Source organism: Bubalus kerabau, chromosome 3 (genome assembly GCF_029407905.1).
Source record: "Bubalus kerabau isolate K-KA32 ecotype Philippines breed swamp buffalo chromosome 3, PCC_UOA_SB_1v2, whole genome shotgun sequence".
Classification (NCBI taxonomy): Eukaryota; Metazoa; Chordata; class Mammalia; order Artiodactyla; family Bovidae; genus Bubalus; species Bubalus kerabau.
Window position 1 is genome coordinate 22741504 of NC_073626.1, and position 26978 is coordinate 22768481.

General features: G+C 38.4%; 2 protein-coding genes across 2 annotated transcripts; both read right to left on the reverse strand.

The window, feature by feature from the left end:
• Positions 1 to 1933: 1933 nt before the first annotated feature.
• LOC129647477 (olfactory receptor 10C1-like) lies at positions 1934 to 2911 on the reverse strand. The gene has a single exon (XM_055574560.1). It carries the CDS (start codon positions 2909 to 2911, stop codon positions 1934 to 1936), a length of 978 nt encoding a protein of 325 aa, XP_055430535.1.
• Positions 2912 to 11191: 8280 nt separating this feature from the next.
• LOC129647172 (olfactory receptor 2B11-like) lies at positions 11192 to 12133 on the reverse strand. The gene has a single exon (XM_055574374.1). The coding sequence runs from the start codon at positions 12131 to 12133 to the stop codon at positions 11192 to 11194; it is 942 nt and encodes a 313-aa protein (XP_055430349.1).
• Between the last annotated feature and the right edge of the window lie 14845 nt (positions 12134 to 26978).

Sequence of the window (26978 nt, forward strand, 5' to 3'; positions counted from 1 at the left end):
TACCTATTTTCATAGTACCCACAACTCAAAAAAATAGTTATTTAAATCTACACTGCTGCTGCTGCTGCTAAGTCGCTTCAGTCGTGTCCAACTCTGTGCAACCCCATAGACAGCAGCCCACCAGGCTTCCCCGTCCCTGGGATTCTCCAGGCAAGAACACTGGAGTGGGTTGCCATTTCCTTCTCCAATGCATGAAAGTAAAAAGTGAAAGTGAAGTCGCTCAGTCGTGTCCGACTCTTAGCGACCCCATGGACTGCAGCCTACCAGGCTCCTCCAACCATGGATTTTCCAGGCAAGAGTACTGGAGTGGGGTGACATTGCCTTCTCCAAATTAGTAAGGATAAAAAATTTTTAAATATTTTTATGGAAAGAAATAATTCACATCATAGAGTTGTTGGGGAACTAAGAGTCACAAGAGACAGATATTTGTGGAAGTGCTACTCAGCGACCAGAATGTGAAAGTGAAAGTCGCTCAGTCCTGTCTGACTCTTTACAACGCCATGGACTGACCATGGAATTTTCTAGGCTAGAATACTGGTTGGGTAGCCTTTCCCTTCTCCAGGGGATCTTCCCAACCTAGGAAAGGAACCAGGGTCTCCTGCATTGCAGGCGGATTCTTTACCAACTGAGCTATGAGGGAAGCCCTCCCAGTGACCAGAGCAGAAGTCATAGGAACCTCTCATGGACTTGTGGTGGTGGTGGTTTAGTAACTAAGTCATGTCTGACTCTTGCAACCCCGACTGTAGCTCACCAGGCTCCTCTGTCCATGGGATTCTCCAGGCAAGAATACTGGAGTGGGTTGCCATTTCCTTCTCCAGGGAATCTTCCCTACCCAGGAATCGAACCTGAGTCTCCTGTGTTGCAGGCAGATTCTTTAATGACTGAGCTACAAGGGAAGCCCTTATAGTGCTTTTTCCTCTCATGGATTAGAAAATGCCTAAGGCTATAGGTAAGAATGTCCTAGACTTCTGAGATATAATCTGGTAATTTGTACTTTAAGCCTGTGCATGCATGTGGACTAAGTTGCTTTGTCAAGTTTGACTCTTTCCGACCCTATGGACCATAACCCACAAGGATCCTCTCTCCATGGGATTCTCCAGGCAAGAATACTGGAGTGGGTTGCTGTGCTTCCTTCATGGGATCTTCCCAGCCCAGGGACTGAACTCACATATGTCTCCTACATTGGCAGGTGGGTTCTTTGCCACTAGTGCCACCTGGTAAGCCCCATTTTAAGTCTGTACATTAACCTAAACTGAAATATTTTGGAAAACCTGTCTAGTACTGGACTCATGTATCAAAATTCTTTGGTAGCCAATTTCATTCCAGAACTTGACAATCAGAACTTTAGCAATAAGAAGACTGCTGTCTCCAAAACTGCAATCACTGTTATTAAAGAAGGTTATTACAAAACAGTTTGACAAGTCCATTTTTTCTCCCTTCCTTCCTTTTCTTTCTTTCCTTTTAGATTGAGTATGCATCTTTTTCAAAGAGAAATTTTTATGGTCCTCTAGTATGTTGTTCGGAGAAGGCAATGGCACTCCACTCCAATACTCTTGCCTGGAAAATTCCATGGATGGAGGAGCCTGGTGGGCTGCAGTCCATGGAGTTGCTAAGAGTCAGACATGACTGAGTGACTTCACTTTCCCTTTTCACTTTCATGCGTTGGAGAAGGAAATGGCAACCCACTCCGGTGTTCTTGCCTGGAGAATCCCAGGGATGGGGGAGCCTGGTGGGCTGCCATCTACGGGGTCTCACAGAGTTGGACACGACTGAAGCAACTTAGCAGCAGCAGCAGCAGTATGTTGTTGCTGTTTAGTCACTAAGTTGTGTCCAGCTCTTCTGCAACACCATGGATTGTGCCCTGCAAGACTCTTCTGTCCATGAAATATCCCAGGAAAGAATGTTTAAGTGGGTTGCTATTTGTATCCATGAGTCAAAGCTTTTTCTTTCCCAGAGTTCTGCAAAGAGCTATCTTGACTTCCTTGTTCCGTAAACTGTAGATGATAGGGTTGAGCATGGATGTCACCACTGTGTAGAAGAGGGCCAGGAGTTTATCTACCCCAGGTGAATGGCTAGACTTGGGCCTCAAATAGCTGACAGATGCTGAGCCATAGAAGAGTGTTACTACCAGTAGGTGGGAAGAACAGGTGGAAAGAGCTTTTCGGCGACCTTCAGGGGATGACATGATGAGCACGGCAGCTAGAATTCTGACATAAGAAGCAATGATTAATAAAAATGGGCTGGAAATGCAAAGAGTGGCCACAACAAAGACTGCAGCCTCATTATGGGATGTATCCCCACAGGCTAGTGCCAGAATAGGGGGGAGGTCACAGAAGAAGTGATCTATTTCACAGGGGCCACAGAAGTCCAAAGAAAAAATATAGTTGGTTTGGCCCAAGCTTACTATGCAACCCACTCCCCAAGAAACCATTGCTAAATGGACACACACTCCATGACTCATTCGTGTTGCATAGTGAAGTGGGGAGCATATGGCCGTATAACGATCAAAAGCCATGGCTGCCAAAAGATAGCATTCACTGATCCCAAATAAGGCAAAGAAAAACATCTGTGTAGCACAGCCCTCCCAAGAGATTCCTCGGGCCTCACTCACAAGGCTCTGCAGCATCTTGGGTATGACAGAGCAAGTGTATCCAATCTCCAAGAGAGACAAGTTGGCCAGGAAGAAGTACATGGGGGTATGGAGGACTGGATTGGTCCAGATGGCAAGGGCTATGAGAGCATTGCCTGTCAGTGATGCTAAGAACATGAGTAAGATGAGGGAAAATAAAAGCCAACACTGTTCGGTGACCTCAGAGAATTTGGTAAATGCAAAGTGTTTCACAGACATACTATTGTCTCTCCACAAGGAACAATTGATGCTCATGACCTGAAAAAGAGAAAGGCAGGTCATTAAAAGACTCTTTTACTGGAAATATAAATCTTTATATTGCTCTTAACAAGCTCAAGTCAGAGATAAATTTCTTACCTCTAGTCTAAAAAGTTTGGAAGTTACACTGATCCTGTTGCCAAATCTAGTCAGCAGACATAAAATGGAAAAAGACTTCCCTTTTATATCTAGTCAGCAGGCATAAAATGGAAAAAAATTTCAGCACAATTAGCTTTTATCCCATTATTTTATCAAATAAAGTTATCATATCTAAATATTTATTTCCTATTGTCTTGCCACTGACTTGCTTTCTTCACTCATTCATTCCACAAGTATTTATTGAATTCAGAATATTTTCAGAGTATTTTTCAGTTACTGTTCATGGGTCCTGAGATTAAACAATGGACAAAAAAGGATGGAAACAAATGGACTCATTCAAAATTCTGTTAAATATGAAATAACAACTCTGAATGATTACAGAACCCTTGGTGGATATGATTTTGAAAAATTTATTCACACATCAAGTATTCTATTATGATGCATTTACACTTAAAGCATTTATAAACATTTACTGTGCACTGTGTCTAGTTAAATTAATTAATATAGTTTAATGTATATATTCCCTATGTAGCAACACAATTCAGTTAGGCCGTAGTAAAGAAACAGAGATAATAGTCTATTATCTTTTTTTTGAACCCCAAACATTTTCTTAAATATCTTCAGTTCTCAACAATAGCCTAAGCAGTTGCATAAAAGCTCTGATTGTGGAGAAGTTGTCATCTCTTCTATCACTTAAATACACAAATATGTTATTAATATAATACTTACTGATTCTATCTTCCTGTACCTGGGAAGAACTGCTATTTCCTCAGTGACACTGATGGAGGAAACAAGGAAGAAATCCAAACCAGAAATGGAGAATGCCTCACTCTTTCTTAAGTAGTGACCTCACAAAGATTTCATTTCATAAATATACTGTCCCATTTGGACTGCAGACAGTAAATGCAAATGCTTGTGTTGGGAGTGAGAGTCAGGGTCGTGAGGCATGGGAGAAAGCAGCTGGTGCATGGTACACTGGATGGCTGACTGTGCAAAGGCCAGTGCATGCTGCCAGTCATTTGATAGTCTTAGCCCCACAGGATGAGTAAAAAGTTATCCTGTGATAAGTACTTCTTACAGCTTCACAAAGTTCAGAGATAATTGAAAAAATAAGGTGTCCAGAAAGGTTGGTGAGTGCCTCTAAATAATTAAACTTACAAAGAATTATATTCTGTCTATAAATAATTATTACATCATAGAGAGATAAATGTATGGGTCTGCTTGAGGTGAGAATACAAACAAATGTAGTCAAATTCCTTTCTCCCTCCCTGTCACTGGGAATAGTACTACACGAGGCAAAATCTGATTTTTTTCATGACATTTTCTGTTTTTTTTTTTTTTTTTCCAGGATTTACTCTCTGTTGACCTTTGTCCAGGGACCCTGAGATCCATGTAGTAGAGGTCAGTTTTATGTACATATCAAGAATATTTAATTTTAATCATTGTCTACTGAAAGAGAGGGAGGTCCTCAAGGGCAGCTGTCAGGGGTCTGTAGATAGGAGCATCACAGCAGTACAACAGACGGCTTGGCACAGACATTCTTCAGGCTTTTACCTCATACATTTTCTGGACTTAAAGCTTCTAATTAATCATTTTTGTGAAGAAAAGATGATGAAGCCCTTCCTGTCTTTCTTGCTGAGTTGTTTTGAGTTAAAATGCAAACACTACAGAGGCAAGCCATGAATGAAAAATAAGGAATTAAAGTGCACTTCATCAGCATCAAAACCTCTTGCCTTTTACTAGTCTCATGTTAAGAAACTCATAGGATGATGTGTGCCATACCCTCTATTATAACCAGTCTGTAAAAATAATCGATTTAATGTACATATGTGTAAAAATGAGTTTGCTGTACAGCAGAGATTGACACAGCATCTTAAATCAACTATACTTCAATAAAAAGCCTATGTTAAGATTCGGTCATCAAGAAAATATGCACTGATATTAATCTGAAGATATAGGAGTTTCATGCCCAATAATAAATTGTATTTGTCTATCTCTACTCAATGTGATAAGAGATTAAGTGACCAATGAACATCAACAAGATTCTGAGGATTTGAATTTAGGAATGGAGTTTCAGTGATAGTTAGATGTATGAAGAGATAGAGGAAGGAGACAAGATAATTTTAATAGCTCAACGGGTTGGCTTCATGTGCCACCTTACTCAGCCCCAAGATCCAAGACAAGTACATTCTATATAGTTCTGCTTTGGAAATAATATAGCACAAGTGATTCGTTTTGGGTCCATGCCACATAATCAGAAATGCTCCTTAACTGATTCAGTCCCTTATTAATCTCTGTTCTCTTAATGAAATGTTTCTTTGTTTCCCATCAGTCAAAGGAAAACATGAGACATTATTAGATATTTTACCTGAAACACTTAGTACAGTGCCTGGCATACAAGAAAAATTCAATAAATATTCAACTCTTTGCAACCCAATGGGCTGTACAGTCCATTGAATTCTCCAGGCTACAATACTGGAGTGGGTACCATTTCCCGTCTTCAGGGGATCTTCTCAACCCAAGGTCTCCCACATTGCAGGTGGGTTCTTTACCAACTGAGCTATCAGGGAAGCCCCAGTAAATATTAATCTTTGTTATGCTGAAATTGTCATTTCTAAATGATCAAGTAGTAGATACTGTTTATGTAAATTGTTCATTAGTTTGTAGAGAAGATTTCCCATTGCTTTCCACAATTCACCCATAGTCATTTCATTGAAGACTTAATATTTAGCTGGGTGATGCCTTAACATAACCCAGACGAACTGTGTTATCGTTTCATTGGAATAACATGCACAAGATAATCTAGGCATTTCTATTACCCAACAATAAGAGGTATATCTATTTCCTGAGAAGTAATTATTTTGGAACAATTTGCAGCAATATTATGACAGAGCTACTGGCAAACTGAGTAGATATTTATACGCTTTAGAGAAGGAGAAAATACCTGATTAAAATAATCTCCAGAACTGAATAATGCTTTGGGTGTTATCTGTCCATTTTAGCATTTTAATAGACTGTCTTCCACAACCTTCTTTTTTCAAGACATCAGTTTTATCACATACCTTTAATCCTAAAATTTGAGTGAAAAAAGTAAATGGTTTTTACTTCTGATGAGCCAGTAGCTAATTTTGTCTGCATGCTCTCCATGTAGCCTCCCAAAGTTCAGAGGATATAAATCTCCACATCCTCACTCCTAAGACCATGCACTGAGAAGATTTTGCTGTGGTCAGGACCATGTCTGATTTCACGAAGGCTGTGTGTCTCTTAACAGAGCATCATGTCCTTCCTAGCAATGCTCTCACGGCTAACACACAAAGACACACAGACACACACACACACAAGCATGCAAGACTGTGTTGATTACATAATGATGATGTTTGGACTTTTCTCATCCTGAAACATTAAGAATTATGAATATTTATACTTCATTTCTTCTTCTTGTCCTGAATCCATATCCTGTCTTCCTTTCTCAGGAGACATATTCTTCTCACTAGAGTATGTCAGGAAGCAGTTTGATTCTCTCAGGAATTGCCGTGGACGGGTCTGTCTCTATCTGTTGGGGAGTATGAGTATTCAGAAAGCAAAATAAATAAATATAAAAGATAATTAAAAAGAAAAGTAAAAGTAAATCAACAGTAATATATAATGAATAACCTGTAGTATAGATAGCTGCTATCATAGACTGTGTACACAATGTGATATTAATTCAAGGGAAATCTACTACTGGAACCAAATATGTATGTGACCACTCTATACTATTAATATAAAATACTCACATTTAAATTTTTGTTTGAATTAAACTAAGTAGTTATCAAAAGTAATTATGAAAATGATGTAACTTTCATGTCATATTAATAGTATATTGATGCAGTTAGTATTTATTTTGATTATTATAAAAGACTTAATAATCTTCTAATCTTCTAGTAACATGAGTTTGACAAAGTACCTTTTTGTTTGTATCAAAAGTAAAAAAACCTGAGTCAAAGATATATATTATGATGATGAAAAAAATGTATGATACTTAATATTTTTTGTTTAAATGATATAAAAGAGTGGATAAGATAATAAATACCTATTATTGACATGATATGAAGGCAAAGGAAAAAGCCTACAGAAGAGTAAGTTGTCATTTGTTTTTTTAATTGGAGTAAATTTCTTTACAGTGTTAGTTTCTGCTGTACAAGGATGTGAATTACTTATGTGTATATACATATCCCTTCCATTGTGAATCTCCCTTCCATACCCACAATTCCACCCTTAGCAGTCATTCACAGAACACCAAACAGAGAATCCTGTGCAGCTTCCCACCAGCTAATTTTGCTACCTCATTCTAGAAAAAAAGTTTCAATTCTTCCTCTTTTTGGGAATATAGCTTTATTCCTCTGTTCAGATTCATATTCCATTATTTATTTATTTTTAATTTATTTATTTTACTTTATAATATTGTATTGATTTTGCCATACATTGACATGATCTGCCATGGGTGTACGTGTGTTCCCCATCCTGAACCCCTCTCCCGCCTCCCTCCCCATCCCACCCCTCTGGGTCATCCCAGTGCACCAGCCCCGAGCACCCTGTATCATCATATTCCTTTAAAAATTGTTGTGTGTCCTTTAAAAATTGTTGGGCTTCCCTGGTGGCTGAGCTGATAAAGAATCTACCTGCAATGTGGGAGACCTGAGTTCAATCTGGGTTGGGAAGAGCCCCTGGAGAAGGGAATAGCTACCCACTTCAGTATTATGGCCTGGAGAATTGTATGGACTGTATAGTCCATGGTGTTGCAAAGAGTTGGACATGACTGAGCAACTTTCACACATGCATGCTTAATATACAAAAAGTTGAATATATTTAATGTGTGCATTTTGATGAATTTGGAAATGGGCCTATACATATGATACTGCCATCAAAAACAGTATAAACCATCACCTCCAAAGACTTCTTGTGCTCCATGCATTTTTTTTGTTTGTTTGTTTGTGAGATGAGCACTGGTCATGAGTTTGTGCACTTTAAAACTTAAGAGGGCAGAAATCCATTCTTGAAGATGTATTTTGTCACTATTGATTTCTGAGTGGAAGACAATTACAATTCTGAAATGAGTTGTCTTTACAGGTCTAAAAGATAAAGAAGTGATCTAAATAGCTCTAAACCATTTCTATAGCTAAGTTTTCAACTTAAATCTTGAATTTTGTACTCTAAACCGAAGTTACCATTTTGTCTAAATAAGATTAAGTTAAACAAAGGTTATCTTAATAAAAATGATCAGAGATATTATATAACCTCACAGAATTTTTATTTTTCTTGCTTTGTGTGCATGTTTATGTCAAATTTAAAAACCTTTTATGGCACATCAGCCACCTATCAGCCAACTTTAAAGTTGTTTAGAATTATTATTATTTTTTAAATTTTATTTTATTTTTAAACTTTACATAATTGTATTAGTTTTGCCAAATATCAAAATGAATCCACCACAGGTATACATGTGTTCCCCACCATGAACCCTCCTCCCTCCTCCCTCCCCATACCATCGTTCTGGATTGTCCCAGTGCACTAGCCCCAAGCATCCAGTACCATGCATTGAAACTGGACTGAATTATTTTTGAAGTAAATATACCAAAGTCCATTTGTCTTAAAAACTGGACCAAGCACCAAGATGGTCTGTTCTGTTTCAAAAAATGAATCTGTATTGCAGTTAATTCTTGTTCAGGAAAACTTATGATTTATCATCCAATAATTTGCTTAGACCTTGATTTGCTAGACCAGAAGACATGCCAGAAATATCTAAATCACTCTTGTTGTTCTTACCTATTAATTTTTCACTATACAACATTATGCTGATTTCTGTATTGGCAGGCAGATTCTTTACCACTGCACCACCAGGGAAGCACTGTAATGTTGATTTCTAACTGTATTTTAAACACCAAATAAATGTAATATCCTTTAATTTGCTTTAAAAAATGTGATGTTTTATGACAGAGTTTGAAGTTGGATGTGAGTCCTAGAACTAATTTTGACACTTTCAACTTTAACGATACAGATTCTAAACCTCAAAAATATGCTTACATTGTTGAAGTAATCAGTCTTCTGTCTATTCTAGAAATACAAATTATTTCTTTTTCATCCTGATTCTTGCACAGTTTCAAAAAGCATTCCTGGCTGTCCCCACTATGCATAAATGGTTCCATGTTGTGGTTCATTATTAATATCACTATCTTGTTCTCTCACTGATTCAGAAGGCTCATGCTTATGATATATACAAGGAACATTAAGAAATCCATATGTTTTGTCCAGATATTTTATTCATTTTATATTTAATGATATATTCCTTAGTTAAAATTATAAAACATTGCACACTTGCTTGTTAGAGTAACAATGTGTTGTTAAAAGATTAGTAGAAATTAGATAAATTGAGGTGGATAAACTTTTGGCCTTAGGAAACATCACTACAAGCAAAGCTAGTGGAGGTAATGGATTTCCAGTTGAGCTGTTTCAAATCCTAAAAGATGATGCTGTGAAAGTGCTGCACTCAATATGCCAGCAAATTTGGAAATCTCAGCAGTGGCCACAACATGGGAAAAGGTCAGTTTTCGTTCCAATCGCAAAGAAAGGCAATGTTGAAGAATGCACAAACTACCACACAATTGCACTCATCTCACACGCTAGTAAAGTAACGCTCAAAATTCTCCAAGCCAGGCTTCAGCAATACGTGAACTATGAACTTCCAGATGGTCAAGCTGGTTTTAGAAAAGGCAGAGAAACCAGAAATCAAATTGCCATAATCTTCTGGATCATCAAAAAAGCAAGAGAGTTCCAGCAAAACATCTATTTCTACTTTGCTGACTATGCCAAAGCCTTTGATGTGTGGATCACAATAAACTGTGGAAAATTCTGAAAGAGATGGGAATACCAGACCACCTGACCTGCCTCTTGATAAACCTGTATTAGGTCAGGAAGCAACAGTTAGAATTGGACATGGAACAACAGACTGGTTCCAATTTCGGAACGGAGTACGTCAAGGATGTATATTGTCACCCTGCGTATTTAACTTATATGCAGAGTACATCATGAGAAACTCTGGGCTAGATGAAGCACATGTTGGAATCAGGGTTGCTGGGAGAAATATCAATAATCTCAGAAATGTAGATGACGCCACCCTTATGGCAGAAAGTGAAGAAGAACTAAAGAGCCTCTTGATGAAAGTGAAGGAGGAGAGTGAAAAAGTTGGCTTAAAGCTCAACATTCAGAAAACTAAGATCATGGCATCCGGTCCCATCACTTCATGGGAAATAGATGGGGAAACAGTGGAAACTGTATCACTTTATTTTTTGGGGCTCCAAAATCACTGCAGATGGTGACTGCAGCCATGAAATTAAAAGACGCTTACTCCTTGGAAGGAAACTTATGACCAACCTAGACAGCATATTCAAAAGCAGAGACATTATTTTGCCAACAAAGGTTTGTCTAGTCAAGGCTATGGTTTTTCCAGTGGTCATGCATGGATGTGAGAGTTGGACTGTGAAGAAAGCTGAGCCCCAAAGAATTGATGCTTTTGAACTGTGGTGTTTGAGAAGACTCTTGAGAGTCCCTTGGACTGCAAGGAGATCCAACCAGTCCATTCTAAAGGAGAGATCAGTCCTGGGTGTTCATTGGAAGGAATGATGCTAAAGCTGAAACTCCAGTACTTTGGCTACCTCATGCGAAGAGTTGAATCATTGGAAAAGACTCTGATGCTGGGAGGGATTGGGGGCAGGAGGAGAAAGGGACGACAGAGGATGAGATGGCTGGATGGCATCACTGACTCGATGGACGCGAGTCTGAGTGAACTCTGGGATTTGGTGATGGACAGGGAGGCCTGCCATGCTACAATTCATGGGTCACAAAGAGTTGGACATGACTGAGTGACTGAACTGAACTGAACTGATTAGTTTATATTATAGTTTACAGTACTTTAAAAAAATTGTTTAATAGCCATTATTTCAGTATATATCAAACAGAATAATTTTTTAAATATATTTCCACAGAATGCCCTTACTAGTGTGTATTAGCCAAGTATCACCCTTGCCTAAGAATATGAGAAACATGACATGTTTTGCAAGAAGAACATCTATTAATAACATGATATGGGAAAGTATGAGACAAGATCGAGTTATTAAAGAAACCTCTATATACCTACTAAATGGGTAAATAATTTCATCTGATGTCTACCAACTACCACTTGGAAGTGAAAATGCTCCTCATCAGATTGCCCAGTGCCCCCTTTACATCTTTATTCCTCAGAGTGTAAATGAAAGGGTTGAGTGCAGGAGTCACCACTCCATAGAAGAGAGCCATGAACTTGGGCTGGTCTCTTGAGATGGAGGAGGGAGGCTGAAGGTACATGCTGATACCTGGACCATAAAATAAGAAAACTACAATGAGATGGGAAGAACATGTCCCAAAGGCTTTTTTCCTTCCCTCTGAAGATTTAATCTTAAATACAGCATGTCCAATACAAGCATAGGAAATTAGAATTAAGCATAGTGGCACAGCTAAGAAAAAAATGCATACCACTGAGAGTGTGAGCTCATTAGCACCCTTTTCACCACAGGCAGTCTTTATCAGAACAGGAATCTCACACAGCAAGTGATCCAGGGTATTGCGGCCACACAGTGGTAACTGTAAGGTGACAGTGGCCTCTGAGACAGCATAGGTCATTCCACTCAGCCACACGGTGGCCACTAATAAGATACAGACGCGCTGATTCATGATGAGGGTGTAATGTAGAGGCTTGCAAATGGCCATGTAGCGATCAAAGGACATAACAGCCAAAAGCAGACATTCTGTGCCCCCCATTATGTGGAAGAAATAAAGCTGAACTGCACACCCCATATAGCTGATTGTCTTCTTAGATGTTCCCAGGTTAAAGAGTATCTGAGGGACAATGCTTGTGGTGTAGCACATGTCCAAAAAGGAGAGGTTGGTGAGGAAGAAATACATGGGGCTGTGCAGACGGGAGTCTAACTTGGACACCAGAATGATGGCTATGTTTCCCATCATGGCCATGGGGTACGTTATAAGCAGAGTAATGAATAGAGGAAGCTCTAGCCAAGGACGGTCAGCAAAGCCTAGTAGAATAAACTCTTCAGGATGGCTTTTGTTATTTGGTTCCATTATCTTCAATTTGTTTCACCTATAGCAGGGAGATAGCAAGAAAGGTAAAAAAATTTGAGAAATGATAAAACAGAATTATGTAGCTCACACCATTAAGCATCCAGTCATAGGAGGTTGAGTATAGTAACTAACTGGAAAAAAGTCAAAGTGAAGTCGCTCAGTCGTGTTCAACTCTTTGCAACCCCATGAACTGTAGCCTACCAGGATCCTCCATGCATGGGATTTTCCAGGCAAGAGTACTGGAGTGGGTTGCCTTTTCCTTCTCCAGGGGATCTTCCTGACCCAGAGATCAAACCTGGGTCTCCCGCATTGTAGGCAGATGCGTTACCATCTGAACTGGAGGAGAGGACTAATGAAACAAATGTGACACTAGGTGACTTAATTTCTTTTCAAGAGTCTACAGAATAAAGGTAACTAGCTTAAGTAACCTAACCTTTTGAAATTGAATTTTCTTTTGTGTATAATAAAGATGCAGTGACTGTGTCCTTGTACTATGGTGAGGATTAAAGTTCAAGTAGAAATGACTGTGCTTTATATTTTCCAAAGGAATGCTTTTCATACTATGTTTGCATACTTATCAGCTGAAGATGCAGTTAAAATGAAGTTTATTGGTTCCTATATTCAAATGTCTAGTAGAGTAGATGTGGCATGGGACCTAGGAATCAGGTAGTTTCTTTTCAGAATCACTGCTGCAAGGTATTACTGAAATATTAAGACTAAAATTGTTAGCTATAGCTATAGCACTAGAAGGAGGTGGAGAAAACCCTGCACTTAAGTGCCATCAAGGTAGCCTTGTTCAGATACAAGTATATTATTATAGTTGAAGAGTTACATCATCTGCATAGGAACTGACAAGGCAGGTTTTATTCAATCCATCTTAGTAATTTATAATTGAAAAAGAAATTTAAACATTTTTGTGCCAGTGTCCTGAAATATAAATGGAGAAGATTTAGCTATGACATGTTTTCCTATACTCAGAATTTTGTTTTGGAATGTAAATTTTCTTGCCCAACTACATCATTTAAACTGGGCAATTGGTTTTTCATGTTAAATTTTAATCATTTATCTTGCAGGAATTTTTCTTTATTGAGTGGGCTTATCCTGTTTGTACATAAGAATTTGGATAGTTATCTATGACTTAGTTAATTGTCAGTTCAGTTGCTCAGTTGTGTCCGACTATTTGTGACCCTGTGGACTGCAGCACGCCAGGCTTCCCTGTCCATCACCAACTCCCAGAGTTTACTCGAACTCATGTCCATTGAGTCAGTGATGCCATCCAACCATCTCATCCTCTGTCATCCCCTTTTTCTCCCGCCATCAATCTTTCCCAGCATCAGGGTCTTTTCAAATGAGTCGGTTCTTCGCATCAGATGGCCAAAGTATTGGAGTTTCAGCCTCAGCATCAGTCCTTCCAATGACTATTCAGGACTAATTTCCTTTAGAATTGACCAGTTGGATTTCCTTGCAGTCCAAGAACTCCAAGAATCTTCTCCAGCACCACAGCTCAAAAGCATCAATTCTTCAGTGCTCAGCTTTTTTTTATAGTCCAACTCTCACATCCAAAAATGACTACTGGAAAAACCATAGCTTTGACTAGACAGACCTTTGTTGGCAAAGTAGCTACAAATCTAATCTTTATGTCTAGGGAACTGGATCAGGAGGCAAATCTTTATTCCCGTTCAGGATAGGAGACTTATCAGTTTAGGGGCAACAGATTACATTTGTAGGGTTGCAGAGCAAAGTTTTCACATTCACTAGTTCATCAAATCCTCAAAGCCATCCTGGGAAGTGTCACATAAGGTTACTCAGGGTCAAGATGTCACCGTGGCTCTTTGATTTCACACTACCCCAGGTCAGGTGTGTGAAATACAATAGTAAAATAATAATTCCAACTAATCCTTAATGAGTGCTGTGTGTCAGACACTACAGGAAGCATTTTACATCCATTGACTCATTTAGTATCTATCCCTAAACCTCAGGATGAAGGAAATATTAGTATCCATATTTTAAGATATTATTAATCATTTATCCCTATTAATAGCCTAACAACTATGAATGTTCTAAAGATAAAAAAGCAATCAATTTCTTCAACCAGGTAGGAGATAATGAGAGTAAAACTTCAAGTTTAAAGATTCCAAAACTGTATATTTAAGTGCTCTAATCCCATCCTAAATCTCTTTCTAGTCTTTTCCATGTGATTCTCATGATATTTCTTTACTTTTAAATCTCAAATATCATGACATTTTTATCCAACTTTTGAAGTGCTTCCAGTGATTTTTCCATCACTGTTTAACCACATAGGGATCTCTTTATCCGTGAAGGTTTAATGTCCACTAAATTTTATTGTAGTGTATCTTTTACTATATAATTTTCATTACACAGTATTTTATTTATATTTACAGTGACTTTAAAGTTATATGTGGAAAAAGATTATTGAAGAAAGAAAATTTTTTATCTGATTTCAAAACATCTGGATCAATCATGTAGACAAGTTGATCCACCAGATTTTTACTACATATTGAAAATGTTCACATAATTGAATACAAGCTACACATTTAATTCAGGTATTTAATATTTGTCAGATTTAGTGTTTATTGGGCTTCCCTGGTGGCTCAGATGGTAAAGAGTCTGCTTGTAGTGCAGGAGACCCAGGATTCACCCCTGGATTGGGAAGATCCCCTGGAGAAGGAAACAGCAACCCACTCCAATATTCTTGCCTGGAAAATCCCAGGGATGGAGGAGCCTGGCAGGCTACAGTCCATATGGTTGCAAAGAGTCAGACACGCCTGTGCGACTTCACTTTCACACTTTTATAGTGTTTATTAAAATGTACATGCTTTTAATGTAGGTTCAAATGAGAGAATGAGTTTGATTACAGAGAAAAATCTAGTTTCTTTCTACACCACCACACTAGTTATTTCCAATGTTTAAAGAAGGCTCTCAGAATTGAAATGCTTTCTGATTTTCCTTCGAATATTTGGCACTATGATGTACACACATTCCAACCTTCCCTAAGAATGGATAGATTTGAAAACAAAAGTCTTTTTACTTACCCTTATTTTGATAAATATCATTTAAGAAAAAGAAGTGTGAGACATCAAGGACTGCACTTGACTTTTTCAAATTTTCAGAGAAGGATGAGAAACTGGAGTATGCAGATGAGTACTTAAGAAATAGCTTCAGAAGTGTGAGTTTTCCATTTGATAAAATGCTGCCACAAAGAAAAAAGCCCAGCTTAGGAAGACCTTAGTAGATAATATCAAGAGTGTCCTGTGGGTGTGCAATTTTAATATATTCCTGAGACCCTTGGGCATTATTTTCAAACAGCCCATTTATGGTTATCTCAGATGAGTTAGCAGACAAAGTTCCTTGGGACAGAGTTCTCCATGGGAATGCTCCTGATGTACGTTTGTTTACCTTCTGAATTGAGGTTTGTATTAAACATCCTCTATTGCTAGATTTGTTTTAAAATAGACTCATTTGATTTCCCAAAACACTGGAAACTAATTTTATTTTATTAATTTATTTTCCTTTTAACTGTATGTTTTATTTTCATGATTTTTAAAATTGGAGTATAAATGACATATATTACATTATTTTCAGGTGTACAATATGATGATTTGACATTTATATACATTTCAATCACAGTAAGTCTAATTACCATTGATCATTATACAAAGTTACAATTTTTTCTTTGTGATGAGATCTTTTAAGATTTATTTTCTTAGTAATTGTCAAATTTGCAATGTAATGTTATTGACCATATTCACAACATTGTACATTACATCCCCATGACTAATTTATTTTATAGCTGGAAATTAACCTGTTGATTCCCTTCACCCTCTTTCCCACCTTTCAACCCTCATCCTCTCTGGCAAACACCAGTCTTTTTTCTATAAGACCTGTTTTGTTTGCTCATTTGCTTTTTAAAAAATATTCCACATACAGTATGTGTCTTTGTTTGTGTGACTTATTTTCTTAGCATAACTTCCTCAAGGTCCATCTGTGTTATTACAAATGGCAAGATTTCATTCTTTTCTTATGGCTAGGTAGAATTGCGTTGTGTATGTGATACTACATCTTCTTTATCCATTTTTCCGTTGGTGGACACTTAAGCTGTTTCCATATCTTGGCCATTGTAAATAAGGCTGCAATGAACATATAGGTGCATATATCTTTTTGAATTAGTGTTTTTGTCATCTCTAGATATACACCAAGAATTGGAATTGCTGGATTATATAATAATTCTATTTTCAATTTTTGAAGGAATGTCCATATGATTTTCATAGTGTCTCCACCAATTTTCTTTCCCATGAGTTGTGCATATATTCTTCTTTCTCTACATTCTTCCCAACACTTATTATTTCTTGTTCTTTTGATAAAAGCCACTGTGACAAATGTGAGGTCATACTTTTGGTTTTGATTAGCATTTCTCTAATAATTAGTCATGTCGAACCTCTTTTCATGTGTTTGTTGGCCATCTGTATGTCTTCTTCAAAAAACTGTGTATTTGGAACTTTTACTTGTTTTCAGTTAGATTGTTTGTTGTTTTGTTATTGAGTTATATGGGTTCTTTATTTTGGATATTGTTTTTATAAATTTTTGTATATAATGATTTGTAAATATCTTTTCCCATTCTCTAGGTTGCCGTTTTAATTCTGTTTATGGTTTCCTTCACTGTGAAGAAGCTTTTATGTTTGACGCAGACTCATTGGATTATTTTTGCTTTTCTTGCCATTGCTTTTGGGGTTAGATCCAAAAAAACTATTGCCTTGAGTGATGTCAAGGAACTTACTGTCTACATTGTCTTCTGGGAATTTTATATGTTTTCATCTCATATTGGAGTCTTTAATCCATTTTGAGTTAATTTTGTGTATAGTGTCAGGTAGCAGCCCAGTTTCATACAAAAAAGATCTTAATGACCCTTGTAACCACGATGGTGTGACCACTCACCTAGAGCCAGATATCCTGGAGTATGAAGTCAAGTGGGCCTTAGGAAGCATCACTATGAACAAAGCTAGTGGAGGTGATGAAATTCCAGGTGAGTTATTTCAAATCCTAAAAGATGATGCTGTTAAAAAATGCTGCACTCCATATGCCAGCAAATTTGGAAAACTCATCAGTGGCCACAAGACTGGAAAAGGTCAGTTTTTACTCCAGTCCCAAAGAAAGACAAGGCCAAGAATGCTCAAACTACTGCACAATTGCACTCACCTCACACACAAGCAAAGTAATGATCAAAATTCTCCAAGCTAGACTTCAACAGTACATGAACTGAGAACTTTCAGATGTTCAAGCTGGATTTAAAAGAGGCAGAGGAACCAGAGATCAAATTCCAACATTTTTTTGATCATCAAAAAAGCAACATAATTCCAGAAAAACATTTACTTCTGCTTCACTGACTATGCTAAAACTTTTGACTGTGTGGATCACAACAAACTGTGGAAAATTCTTCAAGAGATGGGAATACCAGACCACTTTACTGTTTGGCAAAACTAATACAATTATGTAAAGTTTAAAAAAAAAAAAAAGAGATGGGAATACCAGACCACTTTACCTGCCTCCTAAGAAACCTATATGCAACAAGAAGCAACAGTTAAACTGGCCATGGAATAATGAACTGGTTCCAAATTGGGAAAGGAGTATGTCAAGGTGGTATATTGTCACCCTGCTTATTTAACTTATATGTAAAGTATATCATGCAAAATGCTGGGCTGGGTGGAGCACAAGTTGGAATCAAGATTGCTGGGAGAAATATAAATAACCTCAGATATGCAGATGACACCATCCTTATGACAGAAAGTGCAGAGGAACTAAAGAGCCTCTGATGAAAGTGAAAGAGGAGAGTGAAAAGCTGGCTTAAAACTCAACAGTCAAAAAACGAAGATCATGGCATCTGGTCCCATCACTTCATGGCAAGTAGATGGGGAAACAATGGAAACAGTGACAAGCTTTATTTTCTTGGGCTCCAAAATCACTGTAGATGGTGACTGGAGGCATGAAATTAAAAGACACTTGCTCCTTGGAAGAAAAGCTATGACAAACCTAGACAGCATATTAAAAAGCGGAGATGTTACTGCCGACAAAGGTCTGTCTAGTCAAAGCTATGGTTTTTCCAGTCATCATGTATGGAGGTGAGAGTTGGGACTCTAAAGAAAGCTGAGTGCCAAAGAATTGATGCTTTTGAACTGTGGTGTTGCAGAAGACTCTTGAGAGGCCCTTGGACTGCAAGGAGATCCAACCAGTCAATCCTAAAGGAAATCTGTCCTGAACATTCCTTGGAAGAATTGATGCTGAAGCTGAAGCTCCAATACTTTGGCCACCTGATGCAAAGAAATGACTCATTTGAAAAGACCCTGATGCTGGAAAAGTTTGAAGGCAGTAGGAGAAGGGGATGACAGAGGATGAGATGGTTGGATGGCATCACCGACTCAATGGACATGAGTTTGAGGAAGCTCTGGGAGTGATTGACAGGGAAGCCTGGCTTGCTGCAGTCCATGGGGTACTGAAGAGTCAGACATGAATAAGTGACTGAACTGAACTTCCAATTTTTACAGCACCATTTGTTGAAGAGACTGTCCTTTACCACATCATTATTGCCTTTTTTGCCATAAATTAATCAACCATATGTGGGTGGGTTTGTTTATGGGCTCTCTATTTTGTTACATTGATTACTATGTCTTTTTTTATGCCAGTACCATACTGTTTGTTTTTTTTTTCAATTTATTTATTTATTTATTTTTTTTTCAATTTTATTTTATTTTTAAACTTTACATAACTGTATTAGATTTGCCAAATATCAAAATGAATCCGCCACAGGTATACATGTGTTCCCCATCCTGAACCCTCCTCCCTCCTCCCTCCCCATTCCATCCCTCTGGGTCGTCCCAGTGTTTTCTGTTGATTCTTAATATAGTTTGAGATCAGGGAGATAGATGCCTCTGGATTTGGTCTTCTTTCTTAAGATTTCTTTCAGGAACTTTTATAGTTCCATATAAAGTTTTAAAATTGCAAGTTCTAATGCTGTGTAAAATGCCATTTGAATTTGATAGGGAATTCATTGAATCTGTATATTATTCTGAGTAGTATGGATATTTAAATTAATTCCATCAATCTGTGGAATATATTTTCAATTATTGGTATGTCCTTCAGTTCCTTTTTCAGTGTCTTGTAGTTTTCAGTGTACTGATCTTTCACTTCTTTGGTTAAATTCATTTTTAGGTATTTTATTATTTTCAATGCAATTGTATATGGGATTGCTTTCTTAATTTTTGTTTCAAACAGTTCTTAAACAACAATTTAAGATCTCATCAGAGTAAAGCTAGTTTGAGTAAATGATTCTGGAGGATTTAAATGTGAGTTCCTTAAATACTTATTTTTTTTATTTGTAGAATATCTCACATAAGACTTAATATTTCTGACCATACAATGAAGGGGCATAAAAATGAGCTGGCAAGAAAAGAAAAAAAAAAAAAACAAAAACAAACGAACCATAATTGGGCTTTCCAGTGAAAAAGAATAAAGTGACATTAAAAAATTCTTTAGAGCATTTAAAAACTTTTCTAATATAAGGACTCAAGACAGTCTCTCTTTCAACCACTCACTCTCTTTCTCTTAATCTCTCACTTACACATAATAGTAGTCAGTTTTGTATATATGCCTTAAGATTAAAAAGTTACACTCATAGATTCCTTAGAAACCTAGGAATAAAACCACCATATAACCCAACAATCCCACTCCTAGGCATATACCCTGAGGAAACCAAAATTGAAAAAGACACATATACCCCAATGTTCACTACAGCACTCTTTACAATAACTAGAACATGGAAGCAACTTACATGTCTATTGACAGATGAATGGATAAAGAAGTTATGGTACTTTTACACAATGGAATATTACTCAGCCATAAAAGGAATGCATTTGAGTCAGTTCTAATGAGGTGAATGAACCTAAAACCTATTATACAGAGTGAAGTAAGTCCGAAAGAGAAAGATAAATATGTATACTAACACATATATATGTAATCTAGAAAGATGGTACCAAAGAATTTATTTGAAGGGCAGAGATGGAGAAACAGACATAGAAAATAGACTTTTGGACATGGGCAGAGGAGAAGAGAGGGTGAGATGTATGGAGAGAATAATATGGAAACTTATATTACCATATGTAAAATAGATAGCCCATGGGAATTTGCTTTATGTCTCAAGAACTCAAACAGTGGCTCTGTATCAGCCTAGAGGGATGGGCTAGGGAGGGAGATCTGAGGGAGGTTCAAGAGGGAGGAGACATATGTATACCTATGGCTGATTCATGTAGAGGTTTGTTAGAAAACAATGAAATTCTGTAAAGCAATTATCTTTCAATTAAAAATAAATTAATTAAAAACTTAAATTCTTACATACAAAAAAAATTTCACTCATATCCATGAGTATATTATATATTTTGAAGAAAGCGAATTTAAATGTACTGAATAACAGTTATAAACAGATATATCTCTCTTTGAACATTCTCTTTCCATGGCTTGTAATCCCACCATCCTTTCCCTAAATGTAGGCACTAGTATAAAGTGAATCATATGTTTGTTCCACTTTACAAGTGTGATGAGTGGATATATTTCATGCCTCTTCTGTCCAGATCCCCTCTTTATGGCATTAGGTATGTAGAAGGATGGGCACTCAGCTTCTCCTGTGAGAACTCCAAAATTACAACTTGTTGCTGAACAACCGTGGACAGGAGAATGTTGGATCCCACCGAAAAAAAGATACTCCTTGTCCAAGGGCAAAGAAGAAGCCCCAAAAAGATGGTAGGAGAGGCAAGATCGTGTTTAGAATCAAACCCCATACCTGCCAGAGATGCTTAGAGGGCTCCAACAAAATCTTGTGCACACCAGAAGAACTCACAGAGAATGAGCCAGACCTGCCTTTGAGTGTCTGAGTGTCTCCTGTGGAGGTACAAGTGAGCAGTGGCCTGCTGCAGGGGTAGGGGCTCTGGGTGCAGCAGACCTGGGTATGGCATAAACCCTCTTGGAGGAGGTCACCATTAACCCCACAATAGAGCCCCAGAACTTATACAGGACTGGGGACTTAAACAGACTCTTGGAGGACACAAACAAAACCTTGTGTGCATCAGGACCCAAGAGAATGGAGCAGTGACCCCACAAGAGGACTGACCCAGACTTTCCATGAGTGTCCAGGTGTCTCCAGTGAAGGTGTTGGTCAGTGGTGGCTTGCTGCAGGGGCACTGAGTGGGGCAGGAAATGGCAAACCACTTCAGTATTCTTGCCTTGAGAGTATGAAATGAAGAGTATGAAAAGGCAAAAAGATAGGATACTGAAAGATGAACTCCCCAGGTCGGTAGGTGCCAATATGCTACTGGAGAACAGTGGAGAACTAACTCCAGAAAGAATGAAGAGATGGAGCCAAAGCAAAAACAACACCCAGTTGTGGATGTGACTGGTGACTGAAGTAAAGTCTGATGTTGTAAAGAACAATATTGCATAGGAACCTGGAATGTTAGGTCCATGAATCAAAGTAAATTGGAAGTGGTCAAACAGGAGATGGCAAGAGTGAACATCAACGTTTTAGGAATCAGTGAACTAAAATGGACTGGAATGGGTGAATTTAACTCAGATGACCATTATATCTACTACTGTGGGCAAGAATACCTTAGAAGAAATGGAGTAGCCCTCATGGTCAACAAAGGAGTCCGAAATGCAGTACTTGGATGCAATCTCAAAAATGACAGAATAATCTCTGTTTATTTCCAAGGCAAACCATTCAATATCACAGTAATCCAAGTCTATGCCCCAATCAGTAATGCTGAAGAAGCTGAAGTTGAATTGTTCTATGAAGACCTACAAGACCTTCTAGCACTAACACCCCCAAAAGACGTCCTTTTCATTATAGGGGACTGGAATGCAAAAGTAGGAAGTCAAGAGATACCTGGAGTAACAAGCAAATTTGACCTTGGAGTACAGAATGAAGTAGGGCAAAGGCTAATAGAATTTTGCCAAGAGAATGCACTGGTCCATAGCAAACACCCTCTTCCAACAACACAAGACAAGACTCAACACATGAACATCACCAGATGGTCAATACCAAAATCAGACTGATTTTATTCTTTGCAGTCAAAGATGGAGAAGTTTTATACAGTCAGCAAAAATAAGACCAGGAGCTGAGATTATGAGACCAAGACTCAGAGATCATGAACTGCTTATTGCCAAATTCAGACTTAAATTGAAGAAAGTAGGGAAAACCACTAGACCATTCAGGCATGACCTAAAACAAATCCTTTACGATTATACAGTGGAAGTGACAAACAGATTCAAGGGATTAGATCTGATAGGAAAGAGTATCTAAAGAAATATGGATGGAGGTTTATGACATTGTACAGGAGGCTGTGATCAAGATCATCTCACACAATGGATTATTACTCAGCCATTAAAAAGAATACATTTGAATCAGTTCTAATGAGGTGGATGCAACTGGAGCCTATTATACAGAGTGAAGTAAGCCAGAAAGAAAAACACCAATACAGTATACTAACGCATATATATGGAATGTAGAAAGATGGTAACAATAACCCTGTGTACGAGACAGCAAAAGAGACACTGATGTATAGGACAGTCTTATGGACTCTGTTGGAGAGGGAGAGGGTGGGAAGATTTGGGAGAATGGCATTGAAACATGTATAATATCATGTATGAAATGAGTTGCCAGTCCAGGTTCGATGCAGGATACTGGATGCTTGGGGCTGGTGCACTGGGACGACCCAGAGGGATGTTATGGGGAGGGAGGAGGGAGGAGGGTTCAGGATGGGGAACACATGTATACCTGTGGCAGATTCATTTTGATATTTGGCAAAACTAATACAATTTTGTAAAGTTTAAAAATAAAATAAAATTTAAAAAAAAAAGAAAAAAAAAAGATCATCTCCAAGAAAAAGAAATTAAAAAAAGCAAAAAGGTTGTCTGAGGAGGCCTGACAAATAGCTGAGAAAAGAAGAGAAGCAAAAAGCAAAGGAGAAAAGGAAAGATATACCCATCTGAATGCAGAGTTCCAAAGAATAGCAAGGAGAGATAAGAAAGCCTTCTTCAGTGATCAATGCAAAGAAATAGGGGAAAACAATAGAATGGGAAAGACTAGAGATTTCTTCAAGAAAATTAGAGATACCAAAGGAATATTTCATGCAAAGATGGGCACAATAAAGGACAGAAATGGTGTGGGCCTAACAGAAGCAGAAGATATTAAGAAGAGGTGGCAAGAATACACATAAGAACTGTACAAAAAAGATCTTCAAGACCCAGATAACCATGATGGTGTGATCACTCACCCAGAGCCAAAAATCCTGGAATGCAAAGTCAAGTGGGCCTTAGGAAGCATCACTATGAACAAAGATAGAGGAGGCGATGGCATTGCAGTTGAGTTATTTCAAATCCTAAAAGATGATGCTGTGAATGTGTTGCACTCAATATGCCAGCAAATTTGGAAATTCAACAGTGGCCACAGGACTGGAAAAAGTCAGTTTTCATTCCAATCCCAAAGAAAGGTAATGCCAAAGAATGCTCAAACTACCACACACTTGCACTCATCTCACATGCTAGTAAAGTAATGCTCAAATTTCTCCAAGCCAGGCTTCAGCAATACGTGAACTGTGAACTTCCAGATGTTCAAGCTGGTTTTAGAAAAGGCAGAGGAACCAGAATTCAAAATGCTAACATCCACTGGATCATCGAAAAAGCAAGAGACTTCCAGAAAAACATCTATTTCTGCTTTGTTGACTATGCCAAAGCCTTTGACTGTGTGGATCAAAATAAACTGTGGAAAATTCTGAAAGAGATGGGAATACCAGACCACCTGACCTGCCTCTTGAGAAACCTATATGCAGGTCAGGAAGCAACTGTTAGAACTGGACATGGAACAACAGACTGGTTCCAAATAGGAAAAGGAGTATGTCAAGGCTGTATATTGTCACCCTGCTTATTTAACTTCTATTCAGAGTACATCATGAGAAATGCTGGGCTGGAAGAAGCACAAGCTGGAATCAGATTGCCAGGAGAAATATCAATAACCTCAGATATGCAGATGACACCACCCTTATGGCAGAAAGTGAAGAGGAACTCAAAAGCCTCTTGATGAAAGTGAAAGAGGAGAGTGAAAAAGTTGGCTTAAAGCTCAACATTCAGAAAACGAATATCATGGCATCTGGCCCCATCACTTCATGACAAATAGATGGGGAAACAGTGGAAACAGTGTCAGACTTTATTTTTTGGGGCTCCAAAATCACTGCAGATGGTGATTGCAGCCATGAAATTAAAAGACGCTTACTCCTTGAAAGGAAAGTTATGACCAACGTAGATAGCATATTGAAAAGCAGATACATTACTTTGCCAACAAAGGTCCGTCTAGTTAAAGCTATAGTTTTTCCAGTCATCATGTATGGATTGAGAGTTGGGCAATAAAGAAAGCTGAGTGCTGAAGAATTGATGCTTTTAAACTGTGGTGTTGGAGAAGACTCTTTTTTTTTTTTTTCCGTTTTCTTTTAATTTTATTTTATTTTTAAACTTTACAATATTGTATTGGTTTTGCCAAATATCGAAATGAATCCGCCACAGGTATACATGTGTTCCCCATCCTGAACCCTCCACCCTCCTCCCTCCCCATTCCATCCCTCTGGGTCGTCCCAGGGCACCAGCCCCAAGCATCCAGTATCGTGCATCAAACCTGGACTGGTGACTCGTTTCATACATGATATTCTACATGCTTCAGTGCCATTCTCCCAAATCTTCCCACCCTCTCCCTCTCCCATAGAGTCCATAAGACTGTTCTGTACATCAGTGTCTCTTTTGCTGTCTCATATACAGGGTTATTGTTACCATCTTTCTAAATTCCATATATATGCGTTAGTATACTGTATTGGTGTTTTTCTTTCTGGCTTACTTCAGTCTGTATAATAGGCTCCAGTTGCATCCACCTCATTAGAACTGATTCAAATGTATTCTTTTTAATGGTTGAGTAATACTCCATTGTGTATATGTACCACAGCTTTCTTATCCATTTGTCTGCCCATGGACATCTAGGTTGCTTCCATGTCCTGGCTATTATAAACAGTGCTGCGATGAACATTGGGGTACACGTGCCTCTTTCCCTTCTGGTTTCCTCAGTATGTATGCCTAGCAGTGGGATTGCTGGATCATAAGGCAGTTCTATTTCCAGTTTTTTTAAGGAATCTCCACACTGTTCTCCATAGTGGCTGTACTAGTTTGCATTCCCACCAACAGTGGAAGAGGGGTCCCTTTTCTCCACACCCACTCCAGCATTATTGCTTGTAGACTTTTGGATTGCAGCCATTCTGACTGGCGTGAAACAGTACCTCATTGTGGTTTTGATTTGCATTTCTCTGATAATGAGTGATGTTGAGCATCTTTTCATGTGTTTGTTAGCCATCTGTATGTCTTCTTTGGAGAAATGTCTATTTAGTTCTTTGGCCCATTTTTTGATTGGGTCATTTATTTTTCTGGAATTGAGCTGTAGGAATTGCTTCTATATTTTTGAGATTAGTTGTTTGTCAGTTGCTTCATTTGCTATTATTTTCTCCCATTCTGAAGGCTGCCTTTTCACCTTGCTAATAGTTTCCTTTGTTGTGCAGAAGCTTTTAAGTTCAATCAGGTCCCATTTGTTTATTTTTGCTTTTATTTTCAATATTCTGGAAGGTGGGTCATAGAGGATCCTGCTGTGATGTATGTCAGAGAGTGTTTTGCCTATGTTCTCCTCTAGGAGTTTTATAGTTTCTGGTCTTACGTTTAGATCTTTAATCCATTTTGAGTTTATTTTTGTGTATGGTGTTAGAAAGTATTCTAGCTGGGAAAACTGGAGAAGAGTCTTGAGAATCCCTTGGGCTGCAAGGAGATCCAACCAGTTCATCCTAAAGGAAATCTGTCCTGAATATTCATTGGTAAAACTGATGCTGAAGCTGAAACTCCAATGGCCACCTGATGAGAAGAACTGACTCATTGGAAAAGACCCTGATTCTGGGAAAGATTGCAGCTGGGAGGAGAAGGGGATGATAGAGTTTGAAATGGTTGGATGGCATCATTGACTCGATGGACATGAGTTTGAGTAAGCTTCAGGTGTTGGTGATGGACAGGGAGGCCTGGCGTGCTGCACTCTATGCGGTCATGAAGAGTTGGACACGACTAAGCGATTGAACTGAACTGATGTCTTATTCTGTGCTGTACCTCAAGGGAAACCAGAAAAAGAGAATCTGTAATACATAGGAGCTATGACTCCTGTGTGATACCTCCAGGAGCTATGACTTTTGGTTGAGCAACTTGGGCAACCTCATGTTTCCCAGCTGCTGCTGCTGCTAAGTCGCTTCAGTTGTGTCTGACTCTTTGCAACCCATAGACGGCAGCCCACCATGCTCCCCTGTCCCTGGGATTCTCCAGACAAGAACACTGGAGTGGGTTGCCATTTCCTTCTCCAATGCATGAAAGTGAAACGTGAAAGTGAAGTTGTTCAGTGGAGTCTGACTCTTAGCGACCTCTTGGACTACAGCCCACCAGGCTCCTCTGTCCATGGGATTTTCCAGGAAAGAGTACTGAAATGGGATGCCATTGCCTTCTCTTGTTTCCCAGCTAAGAGGGAGCAAATGGAAAATAACACAAATTAGTTTTTCTCTTATTCTCTAATCCTCAACTGTCTGCTGTCATTGGCTGAACCCAACCAGAAGCCATAAATCAAGGAATTCTTTCTTTTGTTTTGAATACTTGAAGTATATGTGAGGTATCCGAATCAAAAGAACTAAAGAATTCTTTGATACCTCAAACCTTAGGTTTGAGAGAG